The sequence below is a fragment of the Sciurus vulgaris genome (genome assembly GCF_902686455.1).
Source record: "Sciurus vulgaris genome assembly, chromosome: 3".
Classification (NCBI taxonomy): domain Eukaryota; kingdom Metazoa; phylum Chordata; class Mammalia; order Rodentia; family Sciuridae; genus Sciurus; species Sciurus vulgaris.
In genome coordinates, this window is record NC_136463.1 from 2,384,540 (window position 1) to 2,400,243 (window position 15,704).

Genomic DNA, 15,704 nt, shown 5'->3' on the forward strand with positions numbered 1-15,704 from the left:
CGATGCTCTGGTTTTAATTAGATCAGCCTTCATAAAAGGAGAGCTCCCAAGAATCCCTGGAAAGGAGCCGTGGAGGAAAGACATGCTTCCCTGGGCTGGGTAGCAGAGGCGCCCCTGGCATGCGGGCGGCTGGGTGGATCCCAGCACCGGGTGGGGCGGGGTGTGTGGTAAGGCTCCTGCTGCAAGCCGGCCACTGTGGGGTTTTCCCCCAAAGTTAAAAAGCATGATTCTCCACGGAGAGAGCTGCGCCCCAGAGGCGGCGAGGCCGGCTCAAAGGCGTTTGGAGAGCAGGGTGTGAGCAGCACTTAGGAGAGTCTGGGGTGAGCTGGCAGGGCAGATGCCGAGGGGTTCCTGCCCTCCAGGGCCGTGGCGTCCCGCCTGGGGTCGTCATATCTGCGGGACTGCAAGATGGGCACGTTCGGCACGCCCGCAACCTCGCAAGGAGCGGTCACTCGCGGTGCTGGGGGCTCCCGGCACCCACGACTGTGGGGAACTCTGGCCTCCCGAGCCGACGGCACCCGCCTGGACCGCGCACTCGAGCGCGGGTTCCCAGCAGACCGACCAGCGGCCGCCGCGTCCTACAGAAGAATCCTCGCTCGTCCGGCCTCCAGAGCCCGCGGCTAGTACCCCGCGCGCTGCGCCGCCGCCCAGCTGACAGAACCTGTGGCCCCGCCCCTCCTGGCCCCGCCCCTCGCCGGATCCCGCGGGAGCTCGAAGCCACGCGAGAATGGCGGCAGCGCCTCTCCCCCGACCGCCCCTTCACGCGATGAGGGGCACTCCACTTGCTCGGACGCAGGCGCGCCGCCCCGCGCTTGCGCGCGGTGGCGTCACTTCCTCTCGGCTGCCGCGCGGGGCCTGCTTCCGCTTCCCGCCGCGGCGCGCGCTCCGCTTTCGGCCAAGTCGGAATTATGGCGGCTACGGCCACGATGGCGACCTCGGGCTCGGCGCGGAAGCGTCTGCTCAAAGAGGAAGACATGACCAAAGTGGAGTTCGAGACCAGCGAGGAGGTGGACGTGACGCCCACGTTCGACACCATGGGCCTGCGGGAGGACCTGCTGCGCGGCATCTACGCCTACGGTCGGTGGGCGCGGGCCGGGGGCCGCGGGCGGGCACTTGCCGGGAGGCGGGCGACTCCCGGGCCGGCGACGCGGGTCGAGGCGCGGGGCGCCGAGGGCACGTGTCCCCGCGCTGCGTGCTGCTCGGGGCGGAGCGCGGTGCCGGTCCAGCGGGGGTGCAGAGCCTCCGGCGATTCGCAGCCTCTCCCGCGGCACATACCTGCCTGTGCCCGCGAGGACCCCGAGCCGTGGGGTCGGGCCGGTTCGTTCCTCGGGGAGCCTGAGCCTTCCTGGGAGGCGCGCAGTAGTAGTGCTGTGGAAAACAGGACTTCAGGGGTGGGTCGGGGTGGGAGAGCTAGCGCGGGACAGGAAGGAGAGGGCCCAGGAGGGCCTGACGTAGCTGAGAACGAGAACAAGGACCCTGGCGCGAGGAAGAGCCTTGCGGCCCAGCTGGTGCGGAGCAGGGACGGAAGGCTGTTGCGCACGCTCGGGGGCCAGTTTGCAGGGGTAGAGAGAGAATTTGAAATTCGTTTCTAAGCGCACCGGGAAACCGCTGCAAGACTTGAAGCACTGAAGTGGCATGGTCAGTTTTACAGCTTTGGAGATTGCCGGCTGTCTGTGGATTTGGGGTGAGAAGAGGCAGGGAGATGAGTTGGGAGGCTTTTGGTCTGGTCTGGTTGGGTGGGGGGTGATGCCGATGCTGCACTGGAGATGGAGTACTATAGAGCTGCCACCGTTGGTGGTGGTCTGGGAAGGAGGACTGGAGCATGATTCCTGGGCGTTTGAAGTACACTGGTGGGTGATGCTGCAGACATCGCTTCCTTGGCAACAATGAGGGAGGTCTTTCTTGTTCTGTTGGAGAGACCAGGAGCCTTTTTTGTTGGGATGTCAGGGAGGCAGTTGTCAGTTTAACTTGGGATCCCAGGGAGAATGGGGATTGAAGACATACAGATGGCAGTACTGGCATCCAAGTTTCTCCTGGTGGTCTTTGTTCAGTGCTCAGGACAGCCACCCTTTATCTGGCAGTGTTTGATTTCAGGACACTTGAACAGTGAAGAGAAGTTACAGAGAAATGGAAGGTTAAAGAAAGCCTTGCGGCTGGGCCTTGCCTGCTCCTTTTTTTTTTTTTTTTTTTTTTTTTTTCAGTGCTGGGGATCAAACCCCAGGGCTTTGTGCTTGCAAGGCAAGCACTCTACCAACTGAGCTATCTCCCCAGCCCCCTGCCTGCTTCTTAACACTCAAGGCTGCCTGCCCTGAATCATTGACACTGATTTCCCATCCATATGTTTGCCTGATGAGGAATTTAAATCATCCATTAATCTGCTTTTGCCTGAGATGGGAAATTGTGTTACATTTTATCTTATTATTTATTTATTTATTTTTATTTTTTGTGCTGGGAATTGAACCCAGGGCCTTGTACTTGACAGGCAAGCACTGTATGAACTGAGCTATATCCCTAGCCCCTGTGCTATATTTTAAAAGACTACAAAAATAAATACAGGTTTTGTACATAATAGTTTTATTTGCTTACTGGGAAAGTCCTTCGTTCCTTGGTAGTATAGTAATTGCTAGGCAAGAGAGATGGCGTTAATGAAGCTGCATTAAGACAGGAAAATGGTGCTGGACACCTCACAATTTGAACCACCAAAGTTAAATACCCTGTAGACAACATGAACAGCCCACAGACTTAGTGCTAGCTACTAGGAAAGAGCCCTGACTGCAAGTCACATTTGACTTAGTTTCCTTTTTTAAGTTTAGAAAGTACTATGCAATACTGTTTACTATGTAGTCAAACAATAAAGAAATAATAGAGTAAAAAATGAGCTCTCTTCAACCCACTCTCCAGCAGTGACCACCAGGAACTTTTTCCAGATCCTGCACACCCCAAAATATTTTTTTTCTTTCTAAACAAAACTGGGTTCCCTGTATTCTGTATTTGATGCTCCTTTCACAGGAAGTCTGTCTTTATAGATCATATCCCACTCTCACCAGGATAAAAATCCATTCAACCCCAAGTCTCGAGCACTTCCTACTTGAGCATTGGGTTTAGCTGGGTTATGGGTTGGTAGGACTTGGCTGTTAAAAAGCAAATCATGGAATCCTTCCAGGTGCTTGCTCTGAGTGTTTTTACTGTTGTCATAGTGTTGAGAGCTAATTTTTTTCTGGTTTTATTTGCAGGTTTTGAAAAACCATCAGCAATCCAACAGCGAGCTATCAAGCAGATAATTAAAGGGAGAGATGTCATTGCACAGTAAGTTGACCTGTGCGGAGAGATTGGACCCAGTCAGTCCATGCAGTGCTGTGATGTGCCTTTAGGTGTGTCTGTCCTTGCACTCAGGGCTAGTTCTGTCCTTCATTCCAGCCCCAAAGTTTTCATTTTTTGACTTTTGTGTTCTTTACTAGAGACAGTTTTTGCCTATTAGCTAGTTTTGCTTAGCCGTTAGTCAGCATGTGAACTTATGTAATATTCCTTTAGTATTTTTCATTTGCCTTTTTTCTCTTTCCCGTCTTTCCCCCATTTTTTGTGGTGCTTGTGGAACCCAGGACCTCATGCATGTTAGGCATACCCTCTTCTAGTGAGCTGTACTCCCAGGTGCTCCCCCACCCCCATACTGGATTGAACCTAGGCCACTCTATCACTGAGCTACATCCTCAGCCCTTTTTATTTTTATTTTTTTCGAGACAGGGTCTCACCAAGCTGCTGAGACTGAGCAAGCCTCCTGCTTCAGTCAACTGTTCTGTAGCTGAGATTATAGTCATGCATCACTATGTGTGTCCCTGTCTGTCTGCCTTATTTTTTAAAAACATTTAAATATAAAAAGATTTTTTATTTAAGGGGCACTCCTCTCTTTTCTGCCACCTGTAAAACGGTGTTGAAGTTGTAGATTCTATAGGTCTGTTGCCCTGTGCAAAGGCTGCATGTCCTGTCCTCATCACCTGTGGAGATTTAAAAGTTGTGATGCTGGGCCCGAGTCTCACCCCCTTCTGAAGCCAGGCCCTTGGAGCACTGGGTGGGGGCCACGCCCTCCCGCTGATGACTGACTGCTTCTTTGCACAGGTCCCAGTCTGGCACAGGCAAGACAGCCACCTTCAGTATTTCAGTTCTCCAGTGTTTAGACATTCAGGTGAGTTGCCATTCTCACAGCCAGTGCCTGGGGAGAGCTGACGTTCCCTGGCCTCCATCGTGTTCACAGAGCGCAGTGCTTTAAGCTCTGTGCTGTGCTGACTTACTGTGTTAAAGAGACTCTCGGGTGCTAACATCTGAGCTAGCAGAAACCTGTCACGAATCCTTTTTGTTTAAGCTAGGAGGTTTTTTTAATTAGAGGAAATTCTTTTCTACACTGTCATGTCCAGTGTTTGCTGTGTTTATCATTTCAGTAATCTTAAGATTTGCTTATCTCTGCTAGCAATCGGAAGTCCATGAGAGATAATATTTAAAGTGGCTCTTGACTGTGAATGTCTGCAGTTGACCTCAAATGCCGAGGATTCTCTTTCTTCTGATTATTTTCCAGGTTCGAGAAACCCAAGCTTTGATCTTGGCTCCAACAAGAGAGTTAGCTGTACAGATTCAGAAGGTGAGACAGTTAAAGGTAGTAGTGTTGTGTTTGCAGATGTTGCTTTTAAAGTTTAATCACAAAAGACCAATTGATTGATTTAATGTAATGCTGTTTTTCTGTTTTCTCATAATATTTTTTTCTGATTCCTTTTTTTCTTCCCCTTTGGGGCTGGGGACTGAACCCAGGGTTAGACAACTGATTGCTAATGTTTTGCCACAAATTGTTACATGTTGTACAAATTGCTGGTTTAAGTCTTTTACTATAGCTTATGTGCTTTTAATAGGTTTGGTTTTTCATATGGTTTTAGAGTTGTAACTTTTTCAACAAAAAATTCGCTTTAATGAAATAGTTATTTTGTATTTACTTGTGCTTTGGAAGGATAGTCTTTGAGTATAATAGGATTGTGAGTTCTGTATGTTTTATGTTTTTTCTGTAATTAACATATATTACTTTTGAAATGAGAAACTGACCAAGTTAACTTCGTCTTAGCAGAGAGAAGAGTGGTTTTATGGTATAAATGGTGTCTGTGTTTTTATGGAGACAGAAGCAATCTTCATTTTTAGACAGTTAGTTGTGTCTGACACTGTCGCACCCTGGACATGAACCTGCTTTGTGATTCAGGGCCTGCTTGCTCTGGGAGACTACATGAATGTCCAGTGCCATGCCTGCATCGGGGGCACCAACGTCGGGGAGGACATCCGGAAGCTGGACTACGGGCAGCATGTTGTGGCAGGCACCCCCGGGCGTGTCTTTGGTGAGCACTCCCGTTAGTGGAGGTGGTGTTGAGGTGGTGCTTGTGAGTGTGCTTAAAGTGTGAGCCCCTCATGGGTGCCTGCCTCTGGGCCACTCGGACCTGTTGCAGTGGCTCTTTGCTTGGAGCCTCAGGTGCGATTATTTCCAAATCTGATTTTGCAGATATGATTCGTCGCAGGAGTTTAAGGACACGTGCAATCAAGATGCTGGTTTTGGATGAGGCTGATGAGATGTTGAATAAAGGTATGAATCACAACTGATTTTCCTCAGAAAGCATGAAAGCCCTGGGAAAAGCTCCAGGCCAGTCTCAGCAACTTAGCAAGACTCTGCCTCAAAATAAAAAGGACTGAGATGTGGCTCAGTGGTAAACTGCCTCTGGGTTCAATCTTAAGCGCTCCCCCACCTCACCCCAAAGCATTGTGAATACAAGTAGTGGTTTGTTTTTATTTTGTTTTAGAAAAATAGTAGTGCCTTAGGGACAGTTATGTACATGAGGTTCTTTACTTTGTCTGTGTGGAAGGGTTTATAAGACTAATCATAGGGGCTGGGGGTGTAGCTCAGTGGCAGAGCACTTGCCTAGCACCTGTGAGGCACCGGATTTGATTCTTAGCACTACATACATAAATACATAAAGGTATTGTGTCCATCTACAGCTAAAAATATTTTAAAAGGAAAAAAAAAAGACTGATCACAGCCATGCTAAGTGTTTCAGCCTGACTGATCTGGCCTTGTGAGTTGTGTCTGGTGGGTCGGCACCAACAGTGGTGGCGTTGAGATGGGACTTGTGGAGAGGCCTGGGTGGTTGGTAAGGGTTGGGCTGGTATGTGCGTGGGGGTTTCCTTTGGACCGCAGACCTCTTCTGCTGGAGGTGCTTCGCTGGTGGGCAGCCCTCTGCATGCAGTCTCAAACAGCCCTGCCTCTTTGTCCTTGGCAGGTTTCAAAGAGCAGATTTATGATGTGTACCGGTACCTGCCTCCAGCCACACAAGTGGTCCTCATCAGCGCCACTCTGCCCCACGAGATCCTGGAGATGACCAACAAGTTCATGACAGACCCCATCCGCATCCTGGTGAAGCGGTAGGCATGCCTTCTTGATTGCCTTTTTGGAAACCCTGCTGTTGTAACACTCAGCTTTTATAGTGCTTTGACCCAGTAATTCCAAATTTAAAAATGAGCTGTCGGTGCTTAGTTATTAATAGTGGTTTTTGGGGAACCATAACATTCAGACAGATCCAAAATGTAGGCCTGAGTGGGAGAAAGGGTGACCAGTAGGATGTTTGGCTGGGCAGAAGGGGCAGGGCTATAGGCACCAAGCTCTTGGGGTGGTGGCCTTGGATCTCCCTGCAGCTTGGCCTGTGGCCCCCAAGTCCTAGTTGGAAGAGTGGTAACAGGATTTGTCTTTGTCCACAGTGATGAATTGACTCTGGAAGGCATCAAACAGTTTTTTGTGGCAGTGGAAAGAGAGGAGTGGAAATTCGACACCCTGTGTGACCTCTATGATACACTGACCATCACCCAGGCGGTCATCTTCTGTAACACCAAGAGGAAGGTATGCAGCCTGGCTCTGCTGAGTCTTGTGGGAGCTACCGGTGGGGTCTCTTAGACTCAGGCTGAGCATTTCTGTCAGGTGCAGGCCGTATCTGTTTTAGGCTTTGTGGATTTTCAGGTCCCTGTGCAAAAACAGCCATAGGCTATTGGTAAGTGAACAGCCTGGCTCTACAGCAGTTAAACTTTATTTACACAAAATACTAATGGCTCAGCGGTGTGCCTGTGGTCCCAGGTACTTGGGAGGCTGAGGCGAGGTGATTGCTTGAGTTCAGGAGTTTGAGTCCAGCTGGGCACCATGGCAAGAACTCAGCTTGAGAAAGGATATCGACACTGGTTCTGCCCCTCGAGATTGAGATGGCAGTGGTTTAGGTCTAGTACAGGACCCGGGAGGCCGAGGCCCCCAGGTGTGCAGGGTAGGCAGTGCTGAGGGCATTGGAGGATGACAGGAAAAGAAGTGGGGCTGCATTCCAGAAAAAATGTGGGTTTGACTTCAGATGAGAACAGACTCGTCCCCTTCCCGAGTCATCGTGTGGAGTGAGTGGATCAAGCCTGTTCTCGGCTGAGCCGCGGTGTTTGCCGGGCAGAGAGCTGCACACTCAGTGAAGATCAGTCTGAGCGCCACAGCACTTGCTTTGTGAGTGTTCATGCTGGTTCTGCAAAACCTGGAAGCCAGACCCTGAGTACACATTGCTGATTTGATTTGTAGGTTGACTGGCTGACAGAGAAAATGAGGGAAGCCAATTTCACCGTGTCCTCCATGCATGGAGACATGCCCCAGAAGGAGCGGGAGTCCATCATGAAGGAGTTCCGGTCTGGCGCCAGGTCTGTAGCATCTTCTGACACCTGATGCTCGTGGTGCTGCGCAGGGTGGTGGGGCTGTCCTCGGTGCTGGGTGCTGAGCACTTGTGGTCGTTACTTGAATTCCATTGCCCCCCAGACTGGGAGGTGATAGTGGCAGAGCAGTTTACCTGGTAAGTGGAACTGCCTTGCTGGTGCAGTGAGTTAGGTTGAGGGGATAACCGGCCTTAACTAGTTAAGGTTGATAAATAAAAAGTGTCTAGTTGATACATAGAAGTGTCTAGTTTTATTTCCAAATAAATGGGGACTTTCATTTTATATCTTAGTAATTGGTTTTTAGTTGATTTCTCTGTGGTCAGAGACTCTGCGTGTGTGGTTGGCTTCTTTGAGATTCGCAGACGTGCTTTGTGGCCCAGCTTGGGTCATGTGGCGTTCTCCATGTCCTTGAGCAGGACGCACCCTGTTAGGTCTCAGTTGCGGTTGTTTTCCTGCTCTCTCTACTGCTGTGGGTGGGCCTTCCTCAGGAGAGCCTTGCATCGTGTACGGCGCGCACCGTTCGGAAGACTCCCTTGTGCTGCAGTCCTGGGGCTGGGTCCCTGGCAGCCTGCACCAATGTCGTCTGCACACTGTCCTATCTTCTGCATTGTCATGACCTGGGGTTTCAGAGGTGTTTCTTGGAGCTCACAGTTGGATTTGTTTCGTTTTGATCTAGTGATGTATTTTTATGTGGTGCTGAGGATCAAATCCAGGGCCTCACATGTGCGAGGCAAGCGCTCCTCCACCTCTGAGCCACAACCCAGCCCCTTTAGTTCTCTTTGTAATTTTGACTTATTTATTTTTTGTGGTGCTGGGGATGGAACCCAGGACCTCATGCATGCTAGGCAAGTGCTGTACCTCTGAGCTGCATCCCCAGCCCTTTCAAATTTTTAAAAAAATTCTGATACAGGATCTTGCTAAGTTGCTGAGCTGGCCTCAAACTTATGATCCTCCTTCCTCAGTCTCTCAGATCACTCTGATCATAGGGGAGCTTATTTCTCTCTCCTCCTTGAAGAAGTTTATCTCTTAGTATTACTTTCAGTAGTTATCCCAGAGACTGGACTGTGCCCCGTGTCCTTGAGAGCTTGTTTGGAGGTTCTAGCAGGGGAGCGCAGCTACTCGTACACCCTTGACCGAAGAACCATCCTTCTCTGTCGGGGGAGGTCGTCGTCTTTGACCGAGTGCGCAGCTTTGGAAGGGACGCACGTGGAGCGGTGAGGGAGGAAGGGGACAGATGTCGCAGCCAGACCACCCTCACATCTTCGCCCTGTGTTCTTGCCATGTTGTTATTTCTTTTACTGTCTGTCCACATAACATGAGGACCTTCAAGTACTAGTTTCATTTACCCCCAAACCTAAGGTTATTGTCGTGTCTTGGCCTGCATGCATACATACACACACACACATACATACATACACACATACATACGTACGTACGTACGTACATACATACATACATACATACACACATACACACATACATACTTACATACATACTTACATACATACATACATACATACTTACATACATACATACATACATACTTACTTGCAGGGCTGGCAATCACTGAACATTTTTGCTTTATGTAACAAAATTTATTTGGATTTAGGCCTGTTTGCTGCTACTCTTTGTTTTGTTTTTTCCTCTCTGGACTCCATCTGAGCTGTGTTTGTGTTAGTTTGGGTCTGCGGTTGAGAATCTTCTCTTCTGGTTTGTCTGGTATTGTCTCCCTCGATGTCTTGAGACGCTTGCTGAGAGACTTGAGGTTGACAGCTGGCTTCTTCTAACCAGAGTCCTCTAAGCTGCCCAGGATGGCCTTGAGCTTGGATGCCTCTGCCTGTGCCTCCTGGGTTGCTGGGATGGCAGGCGTGGCCACCAACACATTGTGTGGCCGGCGGCCCTCTTGGTCTGTTCTCCTTGTGTTGGTTTTGGCCGTCTCTTCCAAGTCCGGATGTGGACTTTGTTCCGTGTTGACGTTTGTGGGACTTGGAGGTGCTCAGCTGCTGCTTTGGCCTTTCTCCTGCCTGTGGGCTCTCGCTGGGCACTCCAGTGCCTCTGGGCCAGCACTGTGAAGTGGAAACAAGTCCAGCTGGGTGTATAATTAAAATTTCTTGTAACCATGTTAGTGTAGATGAAAAGAAACAGGTGAAGTCAATTCTTAATATATTTTATTAACCCAATATGTGGTATTGATTCAACATGTAATCAGTATTAAAAACATTACTGAGATTTTTTTTTTGCTGTTCTTTGGGTACCAAATCTCAAAGTCTGGTGTGTATTTTGCACTTCCAGCACAACTTGGTTCACCAGTTTCAGGTGCTCTGTGGGCTCCGCCTCTTGTGGCCAGCACTGCTGTGATGTGTCAGGTGCTGTAGCATCGAGGGGGTGGTGTGGGTTTAATCTGAGAAGATCATGTAGCCACTGAACCCAGTCAGTGCAGTTCTGTTAATGTAATTGTTCTAAGCAAAATTTAAAAATGTAAGCAGTTATTGGTAAAGAACTGACTTTAGACAAATCACTGTACTAAAAGGTGCCCTTTAAAGATCAGAGCACAAGCTCAGTGGTTGGCGAGGCCAGCGCTCCTCTGGACGGGCTCTCTGACACTCCCCCAGCCCTCGGGGAGGCGTGGCCGTGTGTCTGGTGCTGTGCTCGGGCGCACGTCTTCATGGCCCTTTCTCTCTGCAGCCGAGTGCTCATTTCCACAGACGTCTGGGCCCGGGGGCTGGATGTCCCCCAGGTGTCCCTCATCATCAACTATGACCTGCCCAACAACAGGGAGCTGTACATACACAGGTGGGCCAGCCTTCCCGCCTCCCGCCCCTGCCGACCTGAGACCTGGCTGTCTTTACTAAAGCAGTTGCTTTATCCCCATAGAATCGGGAGATCGGGTCGATATGGCAGGAAGGGTGTGGCCATCAATTTTGTGAAGAATGATGACATCCGCATCCTCAGAGACATCGAGCAGTACTACTCCACTCAGATCGACGAGATGCCTATGAATGGTAAGGGGCGCCCTGTGTTCTGGCTCGGGCACCGGAGTCCTGGTTTTGTTTGTTTTGAGGTCTTCGTGAGCCTCCGTGGGACGCACAGATTTCCATCTGGTTTCAGTGGCCTTAATCTTGTTGTTCTTCCCTTTCAGTTGCTGACCTGATCTGAAGACCCTACCCCTGTGCTGAAAATGAACTGGGGACTGTGACCTGTTTTGTACACCCGTTTGAAACTCTGTAGGAGCAGCTTCTATTTAATGGGGTTGATGTGAACTCTTCTTATAGCCCCCAGGAAGAGCTGGGGACTCTGCCACTTTTTCTTATCCACATGTAAATAATGCATTGCTCTAAGTCTTTTTCATTAAACATTTAAACTTTTCCCATAAATACTATTTCTTATGGCGCCATCAGCTTCTCTAGGAACTTGCTGGGTCATTTGGGCAGGCCCCCTACTCCTTTACGTCACGCCACAGGCGGAAACCACCATGAAATGCATGATGTGGAGGAGGCAGGCTAGCACCATCTGGGGAGGAAAGATCAGGGGCTTTGAGTTTGGCCACGATTTCTTTGACGGGGTGAGTAATGACAGTGGACCTGTGGAGGTGCTGCTTGCCTATCGCATGAGCTAGACTATTCCAAGTGGCCCTCGGTGATGCTCGTCCTGACCTGCACTGTACACAGGGGTGGGAGGTTCCTGCGTGGCCAGTCACAAGCAGTGCGAGTCAGAAGTACGCAGCCTGCAGTTGGACCAAGAGGCAGCTCTGGGAATCTGGCTGGGTGTGAAGAAGGGGCCGAGGTCTGGGGGCGACCTCTGGAATCCAAGAAGGACCCCGACCGACAGCAAGTACCAGCTGCTAACTGTGTGGAACAGAATTCTGCTGACTGCCGGCAGGAGCAGGGACGGACCTGGAGCCTCCGAGGGAAGCAGCCTCCTCACCTAGACTTAAGCCAGGTGGACACCCGACAGACTGCTGACCTGCACGGCTGGCAAGACGGTCGTCATTTTAAGTTACTAGAGTGTGATAGTGTTACAACAGCAACAGAAAATGAATGTATTCTTCATAACTCAATAAGACAAGCAGCCCAGCCCAAAATAGGCGAACTTGGAACAGGAAGATTTGTGGATGACGTGAGCAGTGGTCCCCAGGAACGCATAGGAGCCGCAGTGGGATCTGACCCGTTCCCTGGAGGCTGACACCAGAAAGGCCTTCCCAGAGATGGCGTGGACAGGAGGCAGCGCTGCTTGTCTGACGTGGAAGACGTTGACCTGTAACTCCCTGTCACCTGGCAGCGTTTGCCCAAGTTGTCCAGCACACGAGGCCACTGCAGGCCCAGGGCATGTTTAAGCAGGCCGAGGCGAGGGCGTTCTCAGGGCAGACGCGAGGACACCGTGAACCACCTTGAGGTGATAGCCCAGGCCATGGTGATTAACCACCAGGTTGACCCCAGTTCTCTTCTCAGGAGGACTTCTGAAGGGCTGCGTGTGGCTTGGTGGTGGAGCACTTGCCTAGAGTGCACAGGGCCCTGCAAAGGTGTTAAAGAAGCATGGCTGAGGCTGGAGGCCAGCCCGAGGACCTCAGCAAGACTGAAAAATGCATAGGACTGAGGGCTGGGCTGGGTGGAGGGCTCACCAGTCTGCTCAGGCCGCGGGTTGGGTCCCCAGCACCGCAGGGGAAGGGGCTGAGCGTGCAGCTCAGGAGACCACTTGCTCAGCACGTGAGACCTGGCTCAGTTCCCGCACTGCACATGAATAAGTACTATTTGTACAAGGGCCCGGTGGCCTCTGCAAGGCTTGCTTCTGGCAGAGCTCTGTGCCAGTCACTGGGCAGTTGTGGGTTATGAGAAGCTTCCTTCTGGCTCTCTCTTGGATTGGCAGAGCAATTGCGCTTTGGTTCTGAGTTTACAGCCACTGACCATACCTGTGTGATGTGGGCACATGCAGGTGGGCTTTTTTTTTTTTTTTTTTTTTGGTGCTGGGGATTGAACCCAGGGCCTTGTGCTTACAACGCAAGCACTCTGCCGACTGAGCTATCTCCCAGCCCCGCAGGTGGGCTTCTGCGTAACTGCTGTTTCACCAAGCGCCTGGGCAGAGCCTGGTCCTGGGTGGGTCCCCACATATGCCTGGGGCGTGAGAAGGCTGAGCCCCTGGGCGCTGGGACTACATGTCCCTGCTCCGCATCCTGCCCTCCCCACAGCCCCTGCCCCTCGCATCAGGTGACAGCTGCCCAGACCAGGCTGTATTTCACTGCCCGTCCTGCCTGTGGACCACCCAGCAGTCCATGTTCAGTCCTCTCTCCTCTCCTGGCTTTCCCTCTCCACCCCTCATCTGCCACCATCCCAGAGGCCACTGGGCCTTCTTAGGCTTGCGGAAGGGGTCCTCCCTGCTGGCTCCACTCTGGGCCTCTGTGTGATCAGGAAGAATAGGAACAAGGATCTTAGGCTCACAGTGGCCACTGGGGCGATACTGCAGCGACATCAGTGTTCTGTTTTTGTTTTGGAACTGGGGATTGGACCCAGGGGCACTCCACCACTGAGCCATGTTTCCGGTCCTTGTATTTTGAGACAGGCTCTCACGGAGTTGCTTAGGGTCTCACTGAGTTGCTTTGAGCCTTCGTCCTCCTGCCTCAGGCTCAGCTGCCGGGATCATAGGCTTCACGCACCTGGCTTCAGCATTTTTCTTTCCCTCTTTTTTTTTTCCCCGGCGGTGCTGGGGATTGACCTAGGGCCTTGTGCACGTGAGGCACTCTACCAACTGAGCCAGATCCCCGGTCCACAGCTTCAGCACTTTTTAACAGAAGAGGTGTTCATTTTTCCACATTTTATTGGTACATTACAGTGGTACATAATGGTGGGATTTGTTATCTATTTGTACATGTACATGATACACAATATTACTTGGCTCTTCTCTCCCCACCTCCCTCCCCAGTCCCTGTCCTCTACCTGATCTCCGATTTTTAGGAGATCCACTCCCACTTTTCCCTTTTCCTCTCTAGCGTCCATATGTGACTGAAAACGTGACCCCTTACCTTCTGAGTTTGACTTATTTCACTTAACATGATGGTCTCTAGCTCCATCCATTTTACTGCAAATGATAATTTTATTTTTCTTTGTGGCTGGATTAAACTCCATTGTGTATGTATACCACATTTAAAAAAAAATCCATTTATCCACCATTGATGGTCACCTAGGCTGGGTCCATAGTTTGACTATTGTGGATTATGCTGCTATAAACATGGGTATGCATGTATAGCTGTAGTGTGGTGACTTTAATTCTTCAGGCTGAGTACTGAGAAGTGGGATAGCGGGGTCATACAGCAGTTCCATGCCTACTCTTGAGAATCGCCATACTGATTTCCATAGCAGTTGCGCTAATTTATGATCTCACTAAGTGTGAGTGTTCCTTTTTCCCCACATCCTCCCCAGCTTGGATTATTGTTTACATCCTTGATGGCTGCCATTTTGACTGCAGTGAGATGAAACCTCAGTGTAGTTGTGATTTGCATCTCCCTAATTGCTAATGATGTTGAACATTGTTTTATATATTCGTTGGCTATTTTATTTCTTCTGAAAAGTACCCATTTAGTTTGTTTGCCCGTTTATTAATTGGGTTTTGTGGGACTTATTTGGTGTTAAGTTTTTGAGCTCTCTGTATATTCTGGGTATCAATCCTCTGTCAGAGGAGTAGCTAGTGGAGATTTCCCCCAATCTGTTCCTAAGTGTTTCCTTTGCTGTGCAGAAGCTTTTGAATTTGATGCTGTCCCGAATTTGTGAACTCTTGGCATTATTTCCTGGGCTTCAGGGGTCCTCCTGAGAAGGTCATTGCTGGAGTGTTGACCCTGGGTGTTCGAGTGGCATGGGTTGGTCTGATTGGGGTCTTCCAGTTGGCTTGTGCAGGGCCAGAGATGAGGGCCTTGTCTTTCTTCCGCTACGGAGTCCCAGCTTTCCCAGCACCATTGGTTCAGAGGCTGTCTTTCCGGCAGTGTTCTGGAGCTTTGTCAAGGACCAGATGGCTGCATCTGTCTTCTGCACCACTGGACTAGCAACGCTGACGTCTGATGTTCCCGATTTGCACCAAGACTGGCTGCTAAGTGGCTGAGACACCCTAGGGGCTGTTGTGGGCATGGCTTCAGAGTGGAGGACCTGCTGGGCCTTATCTGAGGCCACTGACACACTTAAGGCGTGGCTGGTTTCTGTCCCCATCAAGAGTTCTCCATCCATCCCTCACTGGCAGGACAAAAAGGAATGCTTGTTGATTCGCGAGCAGGAAGGACACGGCAGCCCGTCTCAGGAGCAGCGGCACAGTCCTGGGCAGTGTGAGAACGCTGCGGCCCCCTTCGAGTCAGGAGAACTTCAAGGCGTGGGGCGAACTCAGTGGTAGAGCACCTGCCCAGCTCATGCTGGACCCAGGGCTGCATCCCCAGCACCACCCACACAAAATGAGACGGCTCGGCCCTCTGAGAGCCTGCGTGGGCTGCATGCCCGCCCCTGGCTTCACGCACACTCTGGCCAGGGACATCAGGCTGGAGCCTGTCCTCTGGAGTCTGGGGCCTGCTCGGGAGACTGCTGAGACAGGAGGGGCTGAGCCTTGACTGGGTCACCCTCTGCCCACCAGAGGGCGCCCTGGCGCGCGTCCAGCACAGGGACCGCTCCACTCACATCCCAGCTGGCTCAGCGTGGCAAGCTGAGTTCATTGGAGGTGAACCACCTTGGCCCCTACGTGCTGTGGCGGGCCAAAGTCCCATGCTACAGGCTGTGCAGGGTGGACCAGCGTGCAAGCAGGCCCCGGCCTCTTGGCTTCTCTGGACAGGGCTAACACCTCTCCCACCCGCCCCACCCACCCCTTTCCTTCCAGGGACAACACAGGGTGCCAAGCTCCTGGACTCCCGGCACCCTGCAGGCAGGGTCAGGTCCTGCGAGGGCCAGTGGCCACAGCAGCCCTTCAGGGCAGGGTGGTGGGGCAGGTGAGGATGC

At 51.3% G+C, this 15,704-nt stretch overlaps 1 protein-coding gene across 1 annotated transcript; it reads left to right on the forward strand.

Annotated features, from left to right (window-relative positions):
- The first annotated feature begins 838 nt into the window (after positions 1-838).
- EIF4A3 (eukaryotic translation initiation factor 4A3) lies at positions 839-11,112 on the forward strand. Its single transcript, XM_079131914.1, has 12 exons — positions 839-1,077; positions 3,234-3,306; positions 4,114-4,180; positions 4,568-4,630; positions 5,234-5,366; positions 5,528-5,608; positions 6,300-6,441; positions 6,775-6,913; positions 7,619-7,734; positions 10,432-10,539; positions 10,621-10,748; positions 10,886-11,112. The coding sequence occupies exons 1-12, from the start codon at positions 909-911 to the stop codon at positions 10,900-10,902; spliced, it is 1,236 nt and encodes a 411-aa protein (XP_078988040.1). The 5' UTR covers positions 839-908; the 3' UTR covers positions 10,903-11,112.
- Positions 11,113-15,704: the final 4,592 nt, after the last annotated feature.